This window comes from Engystomops pustulosus, chromosome 7 (assembly GCF_040894005.1).
Source record: "Engystomops pustulosus chromosome 7, aEngPut4.maternal, whole genome shotgun sequence".
NCBI lineage: Eukaryota > Metazoa > Chordata > Amphibia > Anura > Leptodactylidae > Engystomops > Engystomops pustulosus.
The window spans coordinates 163,828,453-163,852,889 of NC_092417.1; the positions used below are offsets into that span (position 1 = coordinate 163,828,453).

The window sequence follows — 24,437 nt, forward strand, 5'->3', positions numbered from 1 at the left end:
ACCACTAGAATGGGTGGTAGGTGCATCTATGGGACATGAGAATAGCCCTTTTTAGAGCTAATCCGCATGTCCCCGCTATCTTTTTAAAATCTTTATTGCCCTAATATGTAAATTTTGTAAAGCAGCTCCTGGGGCGTTGAGTAGCCATAGCTGAGGCTACACATTGTGGTTACTCCAACCCCCAGTAGCCTCTTTGCTCCTCCTACCCTGAGATCTTCAGCACGTAGCTCGTAGCTACGCGCCCTCGTCCGAGAAGCCGGAGTTCTGCGCATGCGCAGTAGCTCCGGCTTCGGAGCAGTGGCGGGCCTGCGTTCTGCGCATGCGCCGAAGATCTCAGGTAGAATCGTGGTGGTAGGTTCCCTTTAAAGGACAGGTTCCATGGCTTTCTTATCCATCACTTGGTTTCCTTTATTTTTCTATACTATATATAATGTAGTCACTGTATACCACAGTGTGGTCACTTAGACAGGAAGTCAAGTGGTTGCTAGGTAACCTGTAGGGCTCTTACATCAGAAGTACATATTCAATACTGTAATTAGGGAAAAAGCTATTCTCTCGGGTTCACAAAGTCCCCACATCTTCAGACTATAGAGACATACTCTATATCTCTTAATGTAGTGTATACCACCTTGTACTCACTTAATGTACCGCCTGTACTGATATAGAAAAACAACACTTCAAATAGCGGGGCTTATAATATGGAATTCGAGTAAGAACTACAATATTGTAATATTGTATAATTATTATTATTATCACTACACATCTATAATACAGCAGACCCAATGACGGGTGGTATGAGACTGTTACGTCTACCGATCAACATTAGACCCAAAACACTTGTTAACAACTGAAAATACTTATGTGAAACCCAACGCTAATTGTAGACATTCAGTTAATATCCTGGAAACTCGAATCCTCCCGGAGAAGGATTTGGCCGCAGTTTTGTTTGGAAAAAGTAATTCCTTAAATTCTTCAAGATGTTCATTTTTTTCCCATGTTCTTGACAACTGCTCGATATTTGCTTAAGTAATCCAAAGCTCATGAGAATTATTTGGTGCAATTTGTAGTTTTTGTGTGTCTTTGGTGTGGTTACATAGGATATTTATGCAGCTATAGTTAAACTGCCACTTGCTGATTTAAAGGGATTGTCTATTTTCAACACAATCGAGATTGTTTGTGCAATGGAAAGCTATATAATTTCCCAATATACTTTCTGTATCAATTCCTTACAGCTTTCTGCATCTCTGCTTGCTGTCATTCTACATGATTCTTCATTGTTTACTTCCTGCGGATAAACACTGATCCCCTGTCATGTGATGTCACACAAGTGCAAAGTGAATTACATCACTGGTCATGTGATGTCACACAAGTGCAAAGTGAATTACATCACTGGTCATGTGATGTCACACAAGTGCAAAGAGAATTACATCACTGGTCATGTGATGTCACACAGGTGCATGTCTTGTTATTTTCCTGGTCATGTGATGTCACACAGGTGCACGTCTCATTATATCCCTGGTCATGTGATGTCACACATGCCTGCGGCTCCTTATATCAATGGTCATGTGATGGCACACAGGTGCACGTCTCATTATATCCTGGTCATGTGATGTCACACAGGTCTGCGGCTCCTTATATCACTGGTCATGTGATGTCACACAGGAGCACGGCTCGTTTTATCCCTGGTCATGTGATGTCACACAGGTCTATGGCTCCTTATATCACTGGTCATGTGATGTCACACAGGTGCACGTCTCATATCCCTGGTCATGTGATGTCACAAGGGTCCACGGCTCGTTATATATCCCTGGTCATGTGATGTCACACAGGTGCACAGGTTATATGCAGTGTCTTGGGTTAGAAACTACACAGAGAACACCACTGTCTGCTTCCTATTCTATTTAGCAGTTGCTGAGTACAGCTGAGCTCTGGGGGTGCCAATCTGATGTCAATATGTCACCAAGAATCTATCCTTAGGATCAAAATTTTTTTGCCAATAAAACCCTTTTAAAACAAACATAGCAGTCAGTTAGATGGCTGGTCAGTGTTGGAATCATTGGCCAGACGTCTGCTTGATGACTCTATGATGATCTGAAGACCCTGACTACGACTACATTATGGTCATAGAACAATGAGCAAAACCACAACCTTAATATTGTCTGTAAACTTTTTTTGTGCTCACAACCTCTTTTCTTTGGCTGGTTCACGTATCGAGCAGAATCCATAATTTTTTTGGACGGATGAGAGGAAAGAAATATGAAGCGGTTGCTTGAGGGTTCATTATGTAACGTTGGCAGCAGAGACTCAGAACATGTCCTTCTTGTGGGATGATTAGAGCAGAATGGATCATTCGAGCAGGTGGAAAGGAAAGCTTAGCATTAATTAATAAAGACCCCCTTAGCCAGGGTCGGCTCCAGGTCTCAGTAGGCCACTGGTCGACAGACCCTCAGTAGGCCCCTTTGCAGTGAACTCACGTAGCGGCATTAAAAATTCATAAACTAAAACAGTCTCTTGTTCCCTAAAATAGTCCCTAGTTTATCATCCCATACAGCCCCCCCATAGTTATTTTATATAAAGCCCCCCTCACACCTTATGGATTTATTAGATACAGCCCCCTCACCCCATGGATTCCTTATGTACAGGCTTATGAGGGCCCCCAGAAGCTCTGGGCCCCCGGCACTTGCCCAGGTATGCCCAGTGCTGGCGCCGGCCCTGCCCTTAGCTTTAGTTTTACTAGTCAAGTATAGGTCCTTTTTCTCCATACGGACATTTAAATGTGACATTCTCTCAGCTCAAAGTGAAATCAGTAGAGCATTGTTGGCCACAAACCGAGCTCCTTAATGAAGATAATGATGTTCCTCACGATGGATCAACCACTTGTCTGAAATGACGCCCTCGTTGCCAAGATTTGAAGTAGACACAATAATGAGTTGCGGTCAAAGTAATCTGTCCCTTCCTTGACAAGAATGTCTCAGGAAGACGTAGAGAAGAAGAATTTTACATTATCACATAGTAACGTAGCATAATTAGACGTGAATCACTAGGCAGGGTGGAATGTTAATAGTATTCTTCAGATATTCTTTAGATATTGTCTGATGCATTGTGTTAGGATGGATGAGGAAACTGAATTTCCATTATAATTCTTCACGTAGATCTTTCACCACCTCTTGCATCCTTCAATAGGTGTCACTCAACTAATCATGGGTATGGAATATGCAAATTAGTTTGCGAGGTAGGAGAAAGGAAAACTATGCCTAGGTGTTATCTTAAGTAAATCAGCTCACTCTACTTCAATCTCTGACTTTCAGGAAGCCGATAGACAAGACAGGGGACACTAGCCAAACCACCAAGTCTTTTCGGAATGAATAGACTCTGAACTGTAGACAGTGCTGTTTCAATTGTATTAAATCTTGTCAGTACAGTATAGGGAAGTGCCTTGGTGTAGCTCAGGAAGAAATAAATTCTCCTTATGGAGATTGACTTTGACGGCCACCTTTTAAACAATGCCTACTTTTAGCTGCCTTAATATCAAGCTTGACCTTCAAGAAGCCTAATGATATTATGCAGGATTAAAGATAAACCAGTATATCTATTCCAGAAGAACCAGATTCCCAACTATAGATAGGGCTGTTTCCATGTCTTTGGAAAGTACATCTTGCCAGTACAGTGAAGGAAACTGGTCCAGCTGAGTGATTTTGACTAGTGTCAGAAGTTACAGAGACTTTGCCAGCTAAGGGCACCTTGCAGACTTATAGCCATTGATGCTCTACTACGGGATTATGGGAAATATGGAAATACGTTTTCAAGGATTGCTCAATGGCTATAACTCTCCACACGCCTGCAAGGCTGCCTTATTGGCAAAGTCTCTGAAAGGACAGATCTCCCTACCTTAAGGAACACATCAGAGATCAAGTCCAACTTTTATGACCACTGCTTAAAAAGAGCACGCCATCTTGCTTACAGTTGTCATGGACTTTGTGGGGACAATGGGACTTCTGTCTAATTTGCACATATGCATATCCTAGAAACCAGGAGGTAGAGAACCAGAACCCTCTCCTTCCCCCTTCTCTCCCTTGTTTTGTATGTGGGCCTGTGAATTCCCTCCTCCCTTTCTTCCCATCCCCTCCCCCACTTTAATCGATAGTGCCATTGATAAGACATGTGTTTTTGGTGGGATGCATTGATTGTGCTTTGTGCACTTCATTGAGTTGAAGGAGAAACCTGTGACTCTTCCTATTACAACAAAAAATTCCAGGCCAGAAATACCAATAAGGAATATGTTATGTGACACCCTATTTATAATAATTAGGCTCATTTACTAAAGGTCCGTGGACTGCAATTCCGTCAAGTTTCCCGAATATCTCCATTTTGCGCCGAATTGCCCCGAGTTTTTGGTGCACGCGATTGGATTGTGGCGCATCGGCACCGGCTTGCATGCAACAGAAATCGGGGGGGCGTGGCCGTTGGACAACCCGACGGATTCGGACAAACCGCAGAATTTAAAAACGGAATTGTGTCGCAAGAGCAAGCGCTCACATGCACCGGGAAGAAGGAGGTGAAGCGACACATGCAGGAAATTGGACGCACAATCTTAGTGAATCACGACAGACCCGAATCCAAATCGGACAAGGCACCGCAGGATCTCAACAGCACCGGGTAAGTAAATCTGCCCCAATTTCTCAATTATCTTACTTACTGTCCCTTTGTGTAGGGAACCACCCCAGTATAAAGTCAAACAATAATATAGAAAAAAACTCCCTAAAAAAAGCTTTCTGAAGAAATAAGCCTCTTATGTGAAGTAGCTTAATATTCTCTACTGTCTGTATTGACGATGTCTTCTTCACTAGAAACAGATGCTGGATGACAACCGCTAATGGCAGCCATTACAGTGCCCATAGGGGCTGTCATTATGAGTTGTCACCCAGAGATCCTCGGCCTGTGTTCTTCTACCCCTTCCACTGAGGTTTAGGTTATAAGACAGTGACAACATGTCTCTTTTTCTCTGTTTATGCAGAAAACAACTGAATGCAATTTTACCAATTCCACCTTTTTCGATATAATATATGCTGCTCCACTTTTTTTTTAGCTCAGTTTGAAGTTTTACCTACCCCAAAACATTCCTGAGAAGTAATTGGTTTGCTTTTTCCACCCAATCTACTGATAAGGCTCCCTACTGTCAGGTGGGTGGTGCCCGACTTTCTGGCTTCATCCAGTAGGGCCACCTACTTGACATTAAGGATCATAATTAGCATATTCACCGCTGAAACTAACAGCATTGATTACTTGGGCTACACCTAGTGATGGATAGAAAGAGCTGTTTAGTTGGACGGTAAGTTTTTGTTTCCCCTCCAGTGCCCCCACAGGGGAAATTAATAGAGATGAGCGAACATGCTCGTCCGAGCTTGATGCTCGGTCGAGCATTAGGGTACTCGAAACTGCTCGTTACTCGGACGAATACTTCGCCCGCTCGAGAAAATGGCAGCTCCCGCCGTTTTGCTTTTTGGCGGCCAGAAACAGAGCCAATCACAAGCCAGGAGACTCTGCACTCCACCCAGCATGACGTGGTACCCTTACACGTCGATAGCAGTGGTTGGCTGGCCAGATCAGGTGACCCTGGGATAGACTAGCCGCTGGCCGCGCTACTCGGATCATTCTGTCTCTGGATGCCGCTAGGGAGAGAGCTGCTGCTGGTCAGGGAAAGCTTTAGGGTGTTCTATTAGCTTACTGTTAGGCAGGAGTGATTCTCAAAGAACCCAACAGCCCTTCTTAGGGCTACAATAACGTTCTACTTTTTTTATTTTAATTTGCATCTATTACCATTTTGTGAGGAATTAGCAGGGGGACTTGCTACCGTTGTGTTTAGCTCTTAGTGGCACACATATCCATAGCAAAGACCGAAGTGGGAAAATTCAGTAGGGGTTGGATTTCTATTAGGCACTAACTCAGTGTCATCTCATCTGGCATAGTAGTGTGCTTCCTTTGATACTTGGCTAGAAAATAGCCATAGGAGAATACAAACAGCTTCTTGAAGCCTACAGTAGCGTTCTATATATTTGATTTCTGGTTGATCTGCTGGTGGCTGTAGTTTCTGCAGTGCATGTACTTGCCAATTCTGAGCAATTTGTAGTGAGACTTGCGACCGCTGTGTTCTGCGCTTAGTGGCGCACATATCCATAGCAAAGACCGAAGTGGGAAAATTCAGTAGGGGTTGGATTTCTATTAGGCACTAACTCAGTGTCATCTCATCTGGCATAGTAGTGTGCTTCCTTTGATACTTGGCTAGAAAATAGCCATAGGAGAATACAAACAGCTTCTTGAAGCCTACAGTAGCGTTCTATATATTTGATTTCTGGTTGATCTGCTGGTGGCTGTAGTTTCTGCAGTGCATGTACTTGCCAATTCTGAGCAATTTGTAGTGAGACTTGCGACCGCTGTGTTCTGCGCTTAGTGGCGCACATATCCATAGCAAAGGCCGAAGTGGGAAAATTCAGTAGGGGTTGGATTTCTATTAGGCAATAACTCAGTGTTATCTCATCTGGCATAGTAGTGTGCTTCCTTTGATACTTGGCTAGAAAATAGCCATAGGAGAATACAAACAGCTTCTTGAAGCCTACAGTAGCGTTCTATATATTTGATTTCTGGTTGATCTGCTGGTGGCTGTAGTTTCTGCAGTGCATGTACTTGCCAATTCTGAGCAATTTGTAGTGAGACTTGCGACCGCTGTGTTCTGCGCTTAGTGGCGCACATATCCATAGCAAAGGCCGAAGTGGGAAAATTCAGTAGGGGTTGGATTTCTATTAGGCAATAACTCAGTGTCATCTCATCTGGCATAGTAGTGTGCTTCCTTTGATACTTGGCTAGAAAATAGCCATAGGAGAATACAAACAGCTTCTTGAAGCCTACAGTAGCGTTCTATATATTTGATTTCTGGTTGATCTGCTGGTGGCTGTAGTTTCTGCAGTGCATGTACTTGCCAATTCTGAGCAATTTGTAGTGAGACTTGCGACCGCTGTGTTCTGCGCTTAGTGGCGCACATATCCATAGCAAAGGCCGAAGTGGGAAAATTCAGTAGGGGTTGGATTTCTATTAGGCAATAACTCAGTGTCATCTCATCTGGCATAGTAGTGTGCTTCCTTTGATACTTGGCTAGAAAATAGCCATAGGAGAATACAAACAGCTTCTTGAAGCCTACAGTAGCGTTCTATATATTTGATTTCTGGTTGATCTGCTGGTGGCTGTAGTTTCTGCAGTGCATGTACTTGCCAATTCTGAGCAATTTGTAGTGAGACTTGCGACCGCTGTGTTCTGCGCTTAGTGGCGCACATATCCATAGCAAAGGCCGAAGTGGCAAAATTCAGTAGGGGTTGGATTTCTATTAGGCACTAACTCAGTGTCATCTCATCTGGCATAGTAGTGTGCTTCCTTTGATACTTGGCTAGAAAATAGCCATAGCAATAGGATAGGATTGTTTGGTTTTAAAAACTCAAAAACAAACAAAAAACACAAAAAAAAAAAAAAACACAAAAAAACACAAAAAAAAACAAAAAGAAGTAAAAAAAAAAAAAAAGTTATAACTCTCATTTTAAAAATGTTTAACCCGAGGGCTAGGGGTAGAGGACGAGGGCGGGGACGTGGGCGTCCAACTACTGCAGGGGTCAGAGGCCGTGGTCCTGGGCGGGGTGAGACACCACCTGCTGATGAGGGAGCAGGGGAACGCCGCAGAGCTACACTCCCTAGGTTCATGTCTGAAGTTACTGGGACTCGTGGTAGAGCACTGTTGAGGCCAGAACAGTGCGAACAGGTGATGTCGTGGATTGCTGACAATGCTTCGAGCAATTTGTCCACCACCAGTCAGTCTTCCACGCAGTCCACCCATGTCACCGAAATCCCCACTCCTCCAGCTCCTGCACCTCAGCCTCCTCCCCCCCAGTCTGCCCCCTCCCAGGAAAATTTGCCATTTGAACCGGCATACTCTGAGGAACTGTTTTCTGGACCCTTCCCACAGTCACAAACCACTTGTCCGGTTGCTGCTGAGCAATTTTCCGATGCCCAGGTTTTCCACCAGTCACAGTCTGTGGGTGATGATGACCTTCTTGACGTAGTGGAAGTGTGTAAAGAGGTGTCCGACGATGAGGAGACACGGTTGTCAGACAGTGGGGAAGTTGTTGTCAGGGCAGGAAGTCCGAGGGGGGAGCAGACTGAGGGATCGGAGGATGATGAGGTGACAGACCCAAGCTGGGTTGAGAGGCCGGGTGAACACAGTGCTTCTGAGACGGAGGAGAGTCCTCGACCTGAACAGGTTGGAAGAGGCAGTGGTGGGGCCAGACGGAGAGGCAGGGCCAGAGCTGGTGCATCAGCGCCACTGTCAACTAGTGAAGCTCCCGTGGTGAGGGCTCTTGCGGCGAGGGCTAGATCTTCAGAAGTGTGGAGGTTCTTTAAGGAAACACCGGATGACCGACGGACTGTGGTGTGCAACATTTGCCAAACCAGGCTCAGCAGGGGTTCCACCACTACTAGCTTAACTACCACCAGTATGCGCAGGCATATGAATGCTAAGCACCCCACTCAGTGGCAACAAGCCCGTTCACCTCCGGCCGTGCACACCACTGCTCCTTCCCCTGTGTCAGCTGCTAGTCAGCCCCCTGCCCAGGACCCTGGCACAAAAACCCCATCGTCGCCTCCACGATCCTCCACAGCATCCACCAGCGTTCAGCTCTCCATACCCCAGACGCTGGAGCGGAAACGCAAATATAGTGCAACCCACCCGCACGCCCAAGCCCTTAATGTGCACATCTCCAGATTGCTTAGCCTGGAGATGCTGCCCTATAGGCTAGTAGAGACCGAGGCCTTTCGCAACCTCATGGCGGCGGCCGCCCCTCGGTATTCGGTCCCCAGCCGCCACTACTTTTCCCGATGTGCCGTCCCAGCCCTGCACCAGCACGTGTCAGACAACATCATCCGTGCCCTGACCAACGCCGTTTCTGACAAGGTCCACCTGACCACGGACACGTGGACGAGTGCTGCCGGGCAGGGCCACTATATATCGCTGACGGCACATTGGGTTAACTTGGTGGAGGCTGGGACCGAGTCTGACCCTGGGGCTGCTCATATACTGGCGACGCAGAGAATTGCGGGGCCTACCTCGGTCCAGGTCTCAAAGGCCTACTATACCTCCTCCCACCCCTCCTCCACCTCCTCCTCCTCCGAATTACCATCCGTGGGCATGGCGCCATCAGTCGGTAGCTCTAGGCACAGCAGCAGTGCCGTCGCTAAGCGACAGCAGGCGGTGCTGAAACTGCTGAGCCTAGGCGATAAAAGGCACACCGCCCAAGAGCTATTACAGGGCATTCCACATCAAAGTTGTTAACTTTGTCGCCACCCTGCTGTGTAATCCACAAAATATACTGGCAAACTTTTACCATTTAGGGATATTATTTCAGCGCTTCTTGCGTATCTGTTTACATTCCCCTCACCCGGCATATCCTAAACTTATAAGAACGCTACTACACTTGATCTTATACAAAAGGTTCTTAGAAGTGCTGTTTGGGGAGTAGCCTAGAAACAGGGGCTTGGATTGGCGAAAGCTCGCCTGGCTGCAGAGCGCCAGCTCCATCACAAGATCCAACTAACATAGTTGCAGCACCTTTAATCTACTACTAGTTCACTGCCTCCATAATAATAATAATCTTTATTTATATAGCGTCATCATATTCTGCAGCGCTTTACAAATCATAGGAAACAAATACAAATGTAATGTAACAGAGCACAACATTTGTATGGAACAACAGGAGTGAGGTCCCTGCTCGCCAGAGCTTACGGTTTATGAAGATGATGGGGTAACACGAGGTAAAAGAATATTTAATGGTCAAGCCATTCTTCTTAGGGAATAGAAAAAAATATAATAAATGGAATTGCTGTCGCTTGAAACACTCAGCCGTCATCTTATATACCAGGTCCAGGGTGAATGGGACTGCAGAGAAGTCTGGTGCCTGTTGGTTGCTGGATAACAGATGGGAGGACGACACAGGACGGGTTAGTAGAAGAGTTAAAACTTCATGCAGTTAATGAGTGTTATAGGCTTGCCTAAAGAAATGGGTTTTAAGAGCACGTTTGAAACTTTGGAGGTTAGGTATTAGTCTGATAGTCCGGGGCAGAGCATTCCATAGAATTGGTGCAGCTCTAGAGAAGTCTTGGAGACGCGAGTGGGAGGTCCGCACTAGGGTAGAGGTTAATCTAAGATCACTGGCGGATCTAAGAGCACGGGTTGGGCGATAGACTGAGATAAGAGAGGAGAGGTAGGGGGGTGCAGCATTATACAGAGCTTTATGGATGAGGGTTATTATTATTTTAAACTATTCGAAAGGAGACTGGCAGCAAGTGCAGCGACTGGCATGAACTGTAAGCATACATGGTCCCCTTATCAAACGAGCTGTGTCAGGCAGAATTTGGGGTTGTTTTCATGGCTTCCATGTTAACTTTGTCGCCACCCTGCTGTGTAATCCACAAAATATACTGGCAAACTTTTATCATGTAGCGATATTATTTGAGCGCTTCTTGCTCACCTCCTTTGGTTCCTCTCTGCCACCCATTGGTTTGAAGCCTGAGTCCATTTAGGGTATGTCGCCATGCCACTCTCTAGCCTGCCGCTGCTGCCGCTGCCTCTGCATGCCGTCCCCTATAGTGTCAGGGTCAATTATTGGATGTTTTAGATGCTATCTAGCTTCATTCTGTCACTCTGTCATGGCCATGCTGTTGCCCATAATTTTGGCATAATGGTGCGATTAGGCAGCCTCAGAGGCATCCATGCATGCTGCCCCTGCTGTTTCCTGTCCATTTCCGTGGTGTTTCCATCCTTTTCTGAGGTTCCCAGGTGTTTGGCCAAGCTTCCCTGTGCAGAGCCTTGGTCCCCTTGAAAAATGCTCGAGTCTCCCATTGACTTCAATGGGGTTCGTTATTCGAGACGAGTACTCGAGCATCGGGAAAAGTTCGTCTCGAATAACGAGTACCCGAGCATTTTAGTGTTCGCTCATCTCTAGAAATTAAGCATTACACAACTCCCATTCAAGTCAGTCAGGAGAGTACAGGTCATCCAGACCGAGAGATACTCTTTGTATCCAGTCTCTGGCCAAAATATGTAAAGCCCGTTATTAAAGGAGTTTTGAAATTTAAGACCCTTAACTCTTAGACACAGGAGAGAGAATAAATGCCTGATTGTTAGGGGTCCTACTGCTCCAACACCCCCTGATTTGCAGTAGGAGGACAGTGAGTTCCTCTGTGAGGACTGTGATGCCCAATAAAGAAAGGATCTTCTTAGAATGGAGCACAAGTGAAGTTTTGCCATCACACCATTATATTCTATAGGACTTCAGAATGGCTAACAAGGATGGGTGGTCTCAGGTGTCCTTCTCACTTTAGGTCAGCTAAGGGAGACCTGCCAGTTGCCTTTAGGCAGCATCATGTTATTTTCACTTTCCAGGCAGTAGCAGATGCTTTTATACACTAGGGCAGGCATTAGGCTAGCTTCATAGATGTCATTTGGCATCAAATAAAAGGAGATTAATGTTGACCTGTCATGTTACAGCTTCCTGGCTACATTTCCTAGATCCAATACTGCTTCATCTCTGTCATAGCAGAGATAATTTCTAATCCATTTATGGACTGGTACACACACTGGTTACAGAACAGATATTCAGTGTCGTAACTTCTATGTGATATCTTGCCTACAAGTTGTACAATCTGGTCGAGATCTGCCAATTACCAGAAAATGTCCTATAGAGTCCTTATTCTAAGACTGTATAAGATCTTTCACGGGTCTCTGTGTTATCAGTTGGGTTATAAAGTCCAGGGGTCCTACCATTCATTAGAATGGGGGTTATGATTCCGCTGTCCGAATGGTGGTCAAGTATGTTTGCTACTACTTCAAGATAAATCTGATCTACTAGCTGTGTCCATTGGACCAATAGACAGTGATGCTCCATCAACTTGTCCTTGAAAATCGGTCAAGTGCGGTGTCAATTGGTGGGATGCATGAAAAAATTCAGGGGTCGGGAGAGTTTTATTAGCAGACAGGCCAAGTTTTGGCAGCATACTCCCACTGTGGGTAGCATTCATAGCAAATTAAATACCAGAAACTGGTTTTCCTGGGTGGAGTGTTTGAATTGTCCCAGTTTTGTTAATTGAAATGTTGAGACAGACAATAGGTCAAGATGGGCAGCAGAAACATGAATGTGGTCAGTAGACAAGCTGGGTCAGATCAATAGCCTGTATAACAAAAGAATATCTGATCATATCTTATCAACAGACCTATTTGGTGAGGCACTAAATTAAAAGCCCTAAAGAGCCATCAACAGGATCGGTGCTGACTTTAGAAGCAGGACTTTTTGGGTTCATGCACCTATGAAAGACAAAAATCAAAGTACACACTATAAATAATCCATCAAAAATTCCATCTAGAGGACCAAGGGGGTGTGTTGACCACAAGTCAGGGAGATCCAGAAGCAGAGAATGGTGGAGAGAAGGATGTCAACCATGAGCGGCATAAGTTGATGCGGTGCAAATGGTGGGGTCGCGACTGGGCCCAAGAGGCTTAGGGGGGCTGACAAGGTGTTACTTTCCCATATTAGAAGATTAGTACTATAAACCATACATTATAGTCAAGGGCCTGGCACAGATTTTGTATTGGGTCCCACCAGCTTCAAGTGACGCCAATGTCAACCATTATAGACTAGACCTAGAGAAATATTAGTAGAAGTAGGAAGCCGAGATGGAACAAATTGGTGGGTCATAACACTGTCCCTGACTTTGGGCAAGAGATTCAATTTACAATCCATTTCCTAGTCCTGGGTGTTAATGGCAAATTGTTGCCTTACCTGATATTTATCCTCACATGGTCTGCCGGAACCCCTCTACATAGTGATTTGGTTATCTAGATCATTTAGGTCAGCCATTTTTGTGAGTATAATAAGTTAAAATGAACTTTTATCACCAGCTCCAGCTTCTAACTTGTCACATACTATATATTGTGACACCACTTGAGTATATTGCGGAGTATTGATGGTACTAGAGTACCGAGCGCCAATTTTTAATCAGTGAATGTGAAGAGGTTCATCACGCTATCCCGAGCTCGTTGCATAAGACTCAGTAGTAAATGGAAAGCTCTTGTCAAAGTGTTTGATTTAGATTTCCAATCTAATTATGAAATTGAGATTTCTTTTCACTTCAACTCGAAAGATTTAATAACTTCTCCACATCCACAATTTTCGGCAAATCCCAGAGTGTTAGCCCTCAATGGAAACTGCACAACAACAGCAAGTGCTCCAGGGCTCGAAAATTTTCTATTGTCTCTGAAGATTCTTCGATAAAATAAAAAATTATATAAAATGACAAGGCTGGATCACAACATACAGCAATTACATGACTGAATAGCCTCATGACCAAAACTTATTTAGCTTCACATTCAACGACTGCTTTATATCGCAGCTGAGGACAACCGGCCATGTCGCCCCAAAGCTCAATATGATTGCTTCCCTATAGGATGCATATTCCTACTCACGTATCCATCAAGTATGTACGAATACGATCCTTCACAGCCTAAAAATGATCAGCCGACCCCTGGAAATGTTGTTTATAAAGTTTGACTTGTTGGAAAATGAGATGAATAGTCATCCATGTACAAATGGTGAAGGACCATCCAAGACCATGAAGTCCATGGGGCACATTTACTTACCCGTCCCATTGATGCCGCCGATCCAGAATGTCCGACGAGGATTCGGGTCTGCCGCGGTTCACTAAGATCGTTTGCCCGATATCCTGCAATTGTCGCTTCCCCGCTGAGGTCCACCGGAGTTCACAATCTTCTTCCCGATGCATCTAAGTGCATGTCTTGCGACTCAATTTTGAAAGTTAAATTCCGCGGTTTGTCCGAATCAGTCGGATTGTTTGACGGCCACACCTTCCCCCCCATTTTGTGGCGCTTCAGGGCAAAACTGAAATTTTCGGGAAACCCGACGGAAATGCATCTGACGGACCCTTAGTAAATGTGCCCCTTTGTTTTAATCAACAGTTCAAATATGGTTTAAGTTTGCCTACACGGGAGGTGACCCTAAAAGTTGGCTCTCCATTCTATTGCAATGGCTTTATTTACAGGAACACATTATTGATGGACTATCCTTACACTCATTGGTTTGAAAAGGCTTATTGACCACCATCCAAGGTTCTTTATTGTTTATATTGGACCATTTACTTGCAAGTAGTGGCAGTTCTATGTAGATGCCATATCATACACTGCTGCTTAGGTAGTCAATGTAGGGCAAGTAGACCAAACTAAACAGTGGATAGATAGGCCATCAACACAGACCAGTGTTGTGATGCCTTTGAATAGTTGATCATCTTGGATGCCAAGAGCTGGATCTTCACTGATCCGATATTGATTACCTAATTTGATTATTGCAAACATTAAAAAGAGGACCAGGAAACCCCAGCATAATGGATAAAGACACTCACCGATTCTCATTATTAAGACACTAGGGGTACTGCAGACTTATCTTGAACAGTCATGTTGGATTGTATGCACCAAAATAGACTTAAATTTGTTGGTTTGGGGGAGGGAGGTTAGAGGTCACATGCCACTGCTTCTGGAACAGACTGGATCTGATGGGAAAAGAACCCCCCAAACAAACAGACAAAGACACACATGGATTCTCTTATTTTAAACACTAGTGCTAATGCAGACCTATCTTAGGCAATCATGGTGGACTGTATGCTCCAAATATGCTTAAATGGGTCAGCCACTTAACATAATTTGCCTTTACTGCCTTAATAAAAATCCCTGTATGTTCATCAAGCGATTCAGCAATTCTGATACTTACTTTAGTGCTGTCTGCAGACTCTCATGCTTCTTTGTTTGCATGTCTGAGCTCTGCTGAATAGGAGGAGCTGTAGCAGCAGAGTTGTGACTCATCCTGTTCCCTCCCTCCTCCCCTCCTGTGTCTGTCAGTTAGGACTGTAGGAGAGACACAGTGGAACACACCATGAGGACGGCGTAGAGCAGTGAGAGACAGGAAGCTGTGTATATAAGCTGAGGGCAGCATGAGGAGAACTGGGAACGGCTGGACGCAAAGACACAGGAACATATACATGCAGAGACATGTCTAAAGGAAGAAATTAATTGAAAAGTGGCAAACCCCTTTAAATATGCGGAGGAGGGTGAGAAATAAAACATGCTTACCTGTTCCCTATTCCACTGTTTTTGGTACAAACGGGAATTTCAAACCAGTGTCCGCACTAGTAGAATGGGTAGCCAATGCAGGATAGGGAATTTTTTTTTTATCCACCTCTTGCCCTTTTATTCTGATGAACCCGTACAACCCCTCAAGATACCTTCCACTCATCCCACAAGATGTGGCCTCCTCAGGGGTGATTTGTTTTTGAGACTATCCGAATGATTATCCATCATGATTGTGATCCTGGAAAACGTCTTTAAAAATATGCAAATATTTAATTTGTCTATAAGATGAAATGAATAAATATGGAAATATAGGGACCAACCAAAGTTAACTTTTATTCTCCTTAAATTTCATCTATAAGAGATTTAGCATGAATTTAGGTTTTTTGTCAAAAATTTGGGTCTTTTATGATGACATTTCTAAAGGTTTCCTATACATATCCAGGTTCTTTTATTTTTTGAATCACCATAAAAATTCTGAAATTTATTTTTCTCATAGAAATAAGAGGTTTTTTTGTCTGCTATATTTTGCTCAAGTTAAAGAAGAAATCGTCTCCTATCACCGGTTACACAAATGACATCTAACCTCTATCCACAGTTTGCTCTCTGTCGATGAAAGACTTTAAATCAAACAGAATGTTTTCTTTCATCTTCCGAAAGGAGTTACCTAATGCCACCTGGATGGGGATCACGGTTGAGAAATTTAAAGAGAGAATAAATATGAGAGAAGAGATAGATAAAGGGCATCTCAAATTGGAAATAGCCTTCCACCCGGGCCGGATAACAATAGGAATGTTCTATAAGGCATGAACCACTCACACCAGAGAAATATCAAACCGGCAATTCTCGTGTCACGTCCCCTTGGTTCTCATTTTTCCGCTTGGCATGGGAAATTGTGTGCGGGGATTTACAATGTGTATTCATGCCTTGTCCTACTGGTTTTGCCTTCATGCAAAGTTCTCAGGGTTGCCTTGGGGTTATATATGACTTTATGGTGGCTGGACTAAATAGAGGGATGAAACTATTTTGCAAAAGGTTTTTTTGAGTTTTTGTTATCCCATCCATATAAGTGTTGTAGAGCTTTTTAGATGGACCCATGCAAAAAAACAGGCTAAAATTATACATGGGGTTATAATATACAGGAGCATAACTACAGAAGCGAAGTAGAAGCCATTGCATCTGCTATGGGGCCCGCAGTGTCAGGGGGCCTGACATCTTGCGTATTGGGTGTGTATATACTTTAAGTGTGTGTGTATATGGTATGGTATTGTATATATATATATATATATATATGTGTGTGTATTTGCTGTATATGTGATTTGTATAAGCTTTATATACAGGCAGTCCTTGGGTTACATACTAGATAGGTTCCATAGGTTTGTTCTTAAGTTGAATTTGTATGTAAGTCAAAACTGTATATTTTATAATTGTAGATCCAGACAAAAAATTTTTTGGACTAGTGACAAATGGAGTTTTAAAAATTTTTGTTGTAATTGAACCAAGGATTATCAATAAAGCTTCATTACAGACACCTTACAGCTGATCATTGCAGTCTGGGACTATACTAAAGCATTCGGAGAACTTCATAAGAGGTCACAGTGGACAGAGGGGTCCGTCTTTAAATATGGGTTGTTTATATGTTGTAGGAATATAAGTATACAAATGTGTGTGTATATATGTTTTTTTTAAGTTGGAAGTGAGGCCCCATTCAGAAGTTTACTATGGGGCCCTGTCTCTCCTAGTTAAACACCTGATAATATAGGACATAAGTTATTCTTAATATTTTGTCATAGTGTTCTATTTAAAAAATACCTTGCCTAAATTTTTAAGAGAAGAAGGAGAAAACTAGTCGACAGTCCCTTCCTGCATCATTGGTGAAATTGCCAAATATGGTTCAGAAGTAGTGATTAGTGGACCCATTAAAATTTGAACCCCCACCCACCCTGGATCCATGCTGGCAACGGTTGGAGGTGTATACTTTTAAATTCTGCTGGCAAAATTGCCACTCCCGATGGCATCATCAGTGAGAAACAATCCTCCCCAAAATGGCTACTGCCATGTCGTTTTTGCCATGTCGTTTTTTAAAGAGTTAATGCCATGGATCGGTGCCAGCACTGACTGCAGACATTAATGGTGGGGGAAGGGGAGGTTACAGCTGCAAAGTTTGGGTCCTCTCAACACAAGTCAGAACCAAAAGGACAATGCAGTAAAAAATCACAAGGCAAAAAGATAGTCAGAGAATCAGGCAAAAGATTAAATAGACCAGAATACCGAATAAACACTAGATAGTTCAGTGCAAGACTATAGCAAGCAAAGAGCACTAGTCCACAAAACATGAGATCCCAGAGCCCCGGTCCAGAGGTTCTCTGTCATCAGAGAGGAAAGTAATGAGGGTGGGGAGAGATTCTGTCCATCACAGTGGATTAACCGTAAGTAAACCAGAGCAGAGTTCACAGGAAACATATGTCTTGCAACTGATGGGACGAAAACCTTGAAGCATCAGCCAAATCTGTGGATTCAGTTGTCATTGACGTGTTATGACCGTCTTTACAGTTATGAACCAAAGCATAAACTTAATTGGCAGTTCATTATCAATTATTCATATGGACAAGAATAATAATACATTACTTTTCCAAATGAAATTTTTCAAGCATTTGAATTTCCTTTTTTTTTCAAATGTCAATGTCACCTACAAATTCCCCCGATCTAATTGAAACCTTTCAATGTTTCCGCTTTTGCCAGCAAATATCCGAAATGATGGGTTTGTACATTAGCCCCATAGATATGGAGATGAAGACATCAATTCTGGCCCAGTTAATTGTTGTTTCAGGGTGACACATGAGAGTTTGCCGTAAAACATGAAAGTGTGTTATTTTCTGCCATTTTATGAAATGTCTATTAATAAATAATCTTGACTTCCAGTGCCGTTTCAGGATAAAGCAAATGTGCCATTTACAATTTGATTGCCATATTAATAATTCCGTGTCATAATAAAATGAGCGGTAAATTATTTAGGAGACATTTGAAAGGTTAAGTAAAGGCCCATCAACATTAAAGTATTTTTATGTGTCGGGCTTTGAGTATTTTTGAGAGATGTAAAGTCATTTCGGTTAAAGTACGGTGCAGCAAGAAGAAGATTTATGAAGATGTCCACTACTGATGGTTCTGAGGGACATTACTAACCTGCCTTCCTTTCACATCAATAAAGGCCCTGTTCTACCGCCTGGTACCGGGTTGACTCAGTTTGTTGGTTCGATGGTTCTGTCACGCACTGCGGTGTGGGTTGAGTCTCTGAGGCTAAAGTCTGTTTTTTTAGTGGGCAAGTTTACCAGCAGCTCTGCAGTTTCACAAAACTCATCTTCCTTTCATATCAACTAGATGTCCTAATAATATTTCATCAAGACCTACCTGGTTGAACATTCTTCAGACCATGTGCTTAGAGCAGATGGTGTAACAGATTGCAGATTTGCAAGACTTTCACATTGTCAATTGTAGTTAAACTAGGTTCACATGGAGGGGCAGTGTAATCTACGGTATTATCAGTAGTTTTTTAAAAGTTTGTCTGTTTTACACGCAACATCTATCTTTCTTTCACCTCAATTAGATGTCCTCTACAATAGTAATAGCAACTCCATATGGTTTCCAACATAGATATCCTTCCAGTTAAAAGGGTTTTCCCTCAAAACACGTTAGGCCCTATCCACAGAATAGATGAGTGGAGCAGACGGCCGTGCATGGCTAAGCTGCCCCATTCAACTCTACGGAGATTTCCGAGTGCCATAATTGGCAATCTCCGTCAGCTCCATAGAGATAAATAGGGGAGGCCAGACATGAACGTCCTCCTGTACATCGAAACCCATGGTTCTTGTGATCTGTGAGGGCCAAATCAATGAGACCCCTACCAATCAGCAACTTAGGCACTATCCTATGGATAGGACCTAAGTTGTTTCATAGGAAACCCCTTTAAATCAGGAGAACTCAACAGACTACTGTCCTGTAATTTGTAATTATTATTAAATACTAATACATACATGTGCGTCCACCCATGTCTTTGTTTATTGTGACCTGTTGCTTATTCGATAATTTTTTTTCTTTTAGAGCAAGTATTGTACAGAAGAAAATCATCTACTTCCAAGATGAAGGATCACTTACCAAACGGATGTGTGAGCAAGGTGAGATTATCATTAGCATAGATGTTGCGGAGACTCCTACCGATCACAAGAAATGGGATTCTCTGACGACGCTTAATCAAGCTTGTGCATTACAATTTTTCGAGACATATACATCACTGCGTTTTATAGCAAATATCTCATATGAATACTATAGATTTAATTTCTATTTTATGTTTTAGATGCGACAATCGATGGTGGGACTGAAAAGGCAATTCCGGACTGCTGTGCCTGTGGTACTGCTAAATACAGGTTGACGTTTTATGGAAACTGGTCAGAGAAGTCACATCCTAAAGACTATCCAAGTGAGTTTTTTTACATCCTGTTCTTTATGTTAAAATAAAAATGTTGTTAAAGGGATAGGATGTGTTGAAAAAACTAAGAGAATTACTCACCTTTCCGTTCAATCATCCTAACAGTTCTCTACTTCCTGTTCCCGCCTAAAACAGGAAATGCCTGCTCAGCCAATCACTGGCCTCAGCACTGACAAGTCTTAACCAGTAACTCGCCGAACAGGCATTTCCTGTGGATCAAGCTGGAACCAGGAAGCAGAATCCACTGTAAATGCCAACATAACCCTTGAGATGAATAACTCGTTGCTTATTTTTTAATAATTCTGACCCTTATTCTCTGTCAACGATTGATAACTTCAACAAACTTTACATATGTTAATAGAACTACCGGCTACAAAAATGGCTACTACCGGCTACAACCTAGGTCTGAATTCTCTTCATCTAAATTAATAGACTGATGGGGTACAATTAATAGTAATTATATCCAGGTTCTAGTACCTGGACTGATCCACTGATCCAAAGGCTTCTTTAGTATTTCTTAACAAAAATGCAAGTATGGGGCAAGTAGGTTCAAGTTGAGGTCCTTGGATCCACCAGATAAAATTATTGTAGAGCCCACATTCTGCAACTCTAGACCCTAGGAGCCTCGATATTGGATTGCTTCTTTCGAAACACCAAATTGGTTAAGAGCCTGGGACCACAAGAGGATCCTCTGGTTCTCTGTTGGGCCAAGTCCAATATTTTGAGAGGCCAGTTTCGAAACCGGTCCCAAGAAATTCAAGTAGCAGTATAACAGAATATCACAACTGACGTGTCTGGGCATCTGGAAAGTATCCACTACAATATCTTCCTCCAAAGTTCTGTTTGATCTCTTTCATTTATGTTCCAGAACAAACAAACTCTTGTATGATGTATTCTGTTGAGCTACACAAATGGTCCCAATGGGTCGCCTGTCAGCCAAAGGCGCTGCTCATTGAAATATCCATCCATGTAATTACTTCGACTGTTTTCTACTCTCGAAAATATGATTCATTGTTGCCTATAACCGTTTTGACCTTCCATTCTTCGAAAGGCAAAGGCAACTCTTTAATGAAATGTCTTATCTATAGACTTCAATACCGGATGACAGAATCATTTTCTACTACCTCTTTTTTATTGGCCTTTTCTTTCAAATCGACAATTACGCTCGAGCCTTGTATATATAAAGAAATCTACTGCTGGGAACACGCTGACAGGGGTTTTTTATGGTAGAAATTTATTTAAAAGTACGATAAGGATTTTGACAATAAAGGTACATTAAACTGTCAGAGACAATATTGCACTAAAAAAGCACAATTTAATAATCTTACATTTCCAGGGTTGGGAGATGTCAGAAAAAGCTCTTGGAGAGTAGGTATTTTCTTATTGGAAGTACAGTGTTATTTGCTTATCACTTATTGTTCTTTTATTTGTCTTTGCTTAGGTTGGGCTTTCAAAACCTGCAGATTTTTTTTTTAATTAATAGATAGAATTTAAAATTTCATCCTTGTGGTTGGTTCACTGATGTCAAAAGGTCTGGCAATACATCAGCTCCTTTTTAATTACCGTATATACTCGAATATAAGCTGAGATTTTCAGCACAATTTTGGTGCTGAAAAAGCCCCACTCGGCTTATACTCGGGCATATATATAAAAAAACAATAAAGTTACTACTCATCCTCCGGCGCTGAGCCTTTGTGTCCTCTTCTCCCTGCAGCACCCCTTCAGGTTCCTAGCTGGGCTGGCAGACGCATGTCTATGCGATTTGCCGGAACAGAAACGATGACGCGGTAGTGTTGCCGTCTTCTGGCGTCATATTTTGTGTGCCAGCAAAGCATAGACGTGCATCTTCCGGCCTGTGTGGGAACCCAAAGAGGAGGTGAAGGGAGAAAAGGACACTGGGGGTCAGCGCCGGAGGGTGAGAGCTAACCTTATTTTTTTTAATGGGGCACCATGCTTGATATTTTCTTAATGGGGGTACTCTGCTAGATGTTTTATTTATGGGGGCACTCTACTGTAAATTTTAATAATGGGAGAACTCTACTGGAGGTTTTAATAATGGGAGCACTCTAATAGAGGTTGTAGTCATGGGGGAACTCTGCTGGACGTTTTATTAATGGGGACTTTCTGTTGGACATGACATTAATGGGGGCACTCTGCTGGACATTATATTAATGGGGGTACTCTGCTAGATGCTTCATTTATAGGGGCACTCTACTGGAAATATTAATAATGGGAGAACTTTACTGGAGGTTATAATAATGGGCACACTCCAATAGAGGTTGTAGTAATGGGGGAACTCTGCAGGATGTTTTATTAATGGGGGCTTTCTGCTGGACATAATATTAATGGGGGCACTCTGCTGGACATTATATTAATGGGGGCACTCTGCTAGATGTTTCATTTATGGGGGCACTCTACTGGAAATTTTAATAATGGGAGAACACTACTGGAGGTTTTAATAATGGGGGCACTCTAATAGAGGTTGTAGTAATGGGGGAACTCTGCATGACGTTTTATTAATGGGGTCATTCTGCTGGACATAATATTAATGGGAACACTCTGCTGGACATTATATTAATGGGGTACTCTGCTGGACAGAACATCATTGGGGGCACTCTGCTGGGCATTATATTAAAGGGGGCACTCTGCTGGACAGTACATTAATGGGGGCACTCTGTTGGGCATTATATTCATAGGGGCACTCTGCTCGACATTAAAGTTATTTTCTTTTGTATTTTCTTTTTTTTTTTTTTTTTTGTTTTTTCTTGGTGTATATTAATTGTTTATGGGGTTTAAAGTAGTTTTCCAGCTCGAATTTTTTTTTAAACAAATTCAATTTAAGTTAAATTAACCCTAAAGGCTAAAGTTTACCTACTACATGGGTGACGTGTTAACTCAAAACTTAATTCTGCTGACCAGTTTCCTTACTTATGTGCCAATGCGTTCGCTCCTTATTATTTATAGGGTTTGTTTTTTCCTGTTTTTCTTCTTTTAGGATTCTTTTTGAGATAATTCTTTATAGTATGTGTAGTGTATAAAGGAGATTTTCAGCCCTTCAATGTTTTAATTAATTCAACTTTGTTAAATTAACCTAAAAAGCCATAGTTTATCCGCTACATCAATGATGTGTTAATTTGAATTGTGACCCTGGTTGCCGGTTCCCTTACTAACGCTTGAGTTCCATGGCAAAGTGTCAACTCTAGAGATGAGCGAACACTAAAATGCTCGGGTACTCGTTATTCGAGACGAACTTTTCCCGATGCTCGAGTGCTCGTCTCGAATAACGAACCCCATTGAGGTCAATGGGAGACTCGAGCATTTTTCAAGGGGACCAAGGCTCTGCACAGGGAAGCTTGGCCAAACACCTGGGAACCTCAGAAAAGGATGGAAACACCACGGAAATGGACAGGAAACAGCAGGGGCAGCATGCATGGATGCCTCTGAGGCTGCATAATCGCAACATTATGCCAAAATTATGGGCAACAGCATGGCCATGACAGAGTGACAGAATGAAGCTAGATAGCATCTAAAACATCCAATAATTGACCCTGACACTATAGGGGACGGCATGCAGAGGCAGCGGCAGCAGGCTAGAGAGTGTCATGGCGACATACCCTAAATGGACTCAGGCTTCAAACCAATGGGTGGCAGAGAGGAACCAAAGGAGGTGAGCAAGAAGCGCTCAAATAATATCGGTACATGATAAAAGTTTGCCAGTATATTTTGTGGATTACACAGCAGGGTGGCGACAAAGTTAACATGGAAGCCATGAAAACAACCCAAAATTCTGCCTGACACAGCTCGTTTGATAAGGGGACCATGTATGGAGGCAGTGAACTAGTAGTAGATTAAAGGTGCTGCAGTTAAAACTATGTTAGTTGGATCTTGGCATGGAGCTGGCGCTCCGCTGCCAGGCGAGCTTTCGCCAATCCAAGCCCCTGTCTATAGGCTACTCCCCAAACAGCACTTCTAAGAACCTTTTGTATAAGATCAAGTGTAGTAGCGTTCTTATAAGTTTAGGATATGGCGGGTGAGGGGAATGTAAACAGCTGCGCAAGAAGCGCTGAAATAATATCGGTAAATGATAAAAGTTTGCCAGTATTTTTTGTGGATTACACAGCAGGGTGGCGACAAAGTTAACAAGTTTGTTGTGGAAGCCATGAAAACAACCCAAAATTCTGCCTGACACAGCTCGTTTGATAAGGGGACCATGTATGCTTACAGTTCATGCCAGTCGCTGCACTGGCTGCCAGTCTCCTTTCGAATACAGTTTAAAATAATAATAACCCTCATCCATAAAGCTCTGTATAATGCTGCACCCCCCTACCTCTCCTCTCTTATCTCAGTCTATCGCCCAACCCGTGCTCTTAGATCCGCCAGTGATCTTAGATTAACCTCTACCCTAGTGCGGACCTCCCACTCGCGTCTCCAAGACTTCTCTAGAGCTGCACCAATTCTATGGAATGCTCTGCCCCGGACTATCAGACTAATACCTAACCTCCAAAGTTTCAAACGTGGTCTTAAAACCCATTTCTTTAGGCAAGCCTATAACACTCATTAACTGCATGAAGTTTTAACTCTTCTACTAACCCGTCCTGTGTCGTCCTCCCATCTGTTATCCAGCAACCAACAGGCACCAGACTTCTCTGCAGTCCCATTCACCCTGGACCTGGTATATAAGATGACGGCTGAGTGGTTCAAGCGACAGCAATTCCATTTATTATATTTTGT

At 43.0% G+C, this 24,437-nt stretch overlaps 1 protein-coding gene across 2 annotated transcripts in view; it reads left to right on the top strand.

Annotated features, from left to right (window-relative positions):
• Positions 1-24,437, top strand: part of SPON1 (spondin 1) — a 238,994-nt gene that overhangs the window by 66,488 nt on the left and 148,069 nt on the right. For both annotated transcript variants that reach the window (XM_072118630.1, XM_072118631.1), the window contains exons 4-5: positions 19,322-19,395; positions 19,575-19,697. In XM_072118630.1, the coding sequence (XP_071974731.1) occupies positions 19,322-19,395; positions 19,575-19,697 (197 nt within the window). The remainder of the gene's footprint in view (positions 1-19,321; positions 19,396-19,574; positions 19,698-24,437) is intronic.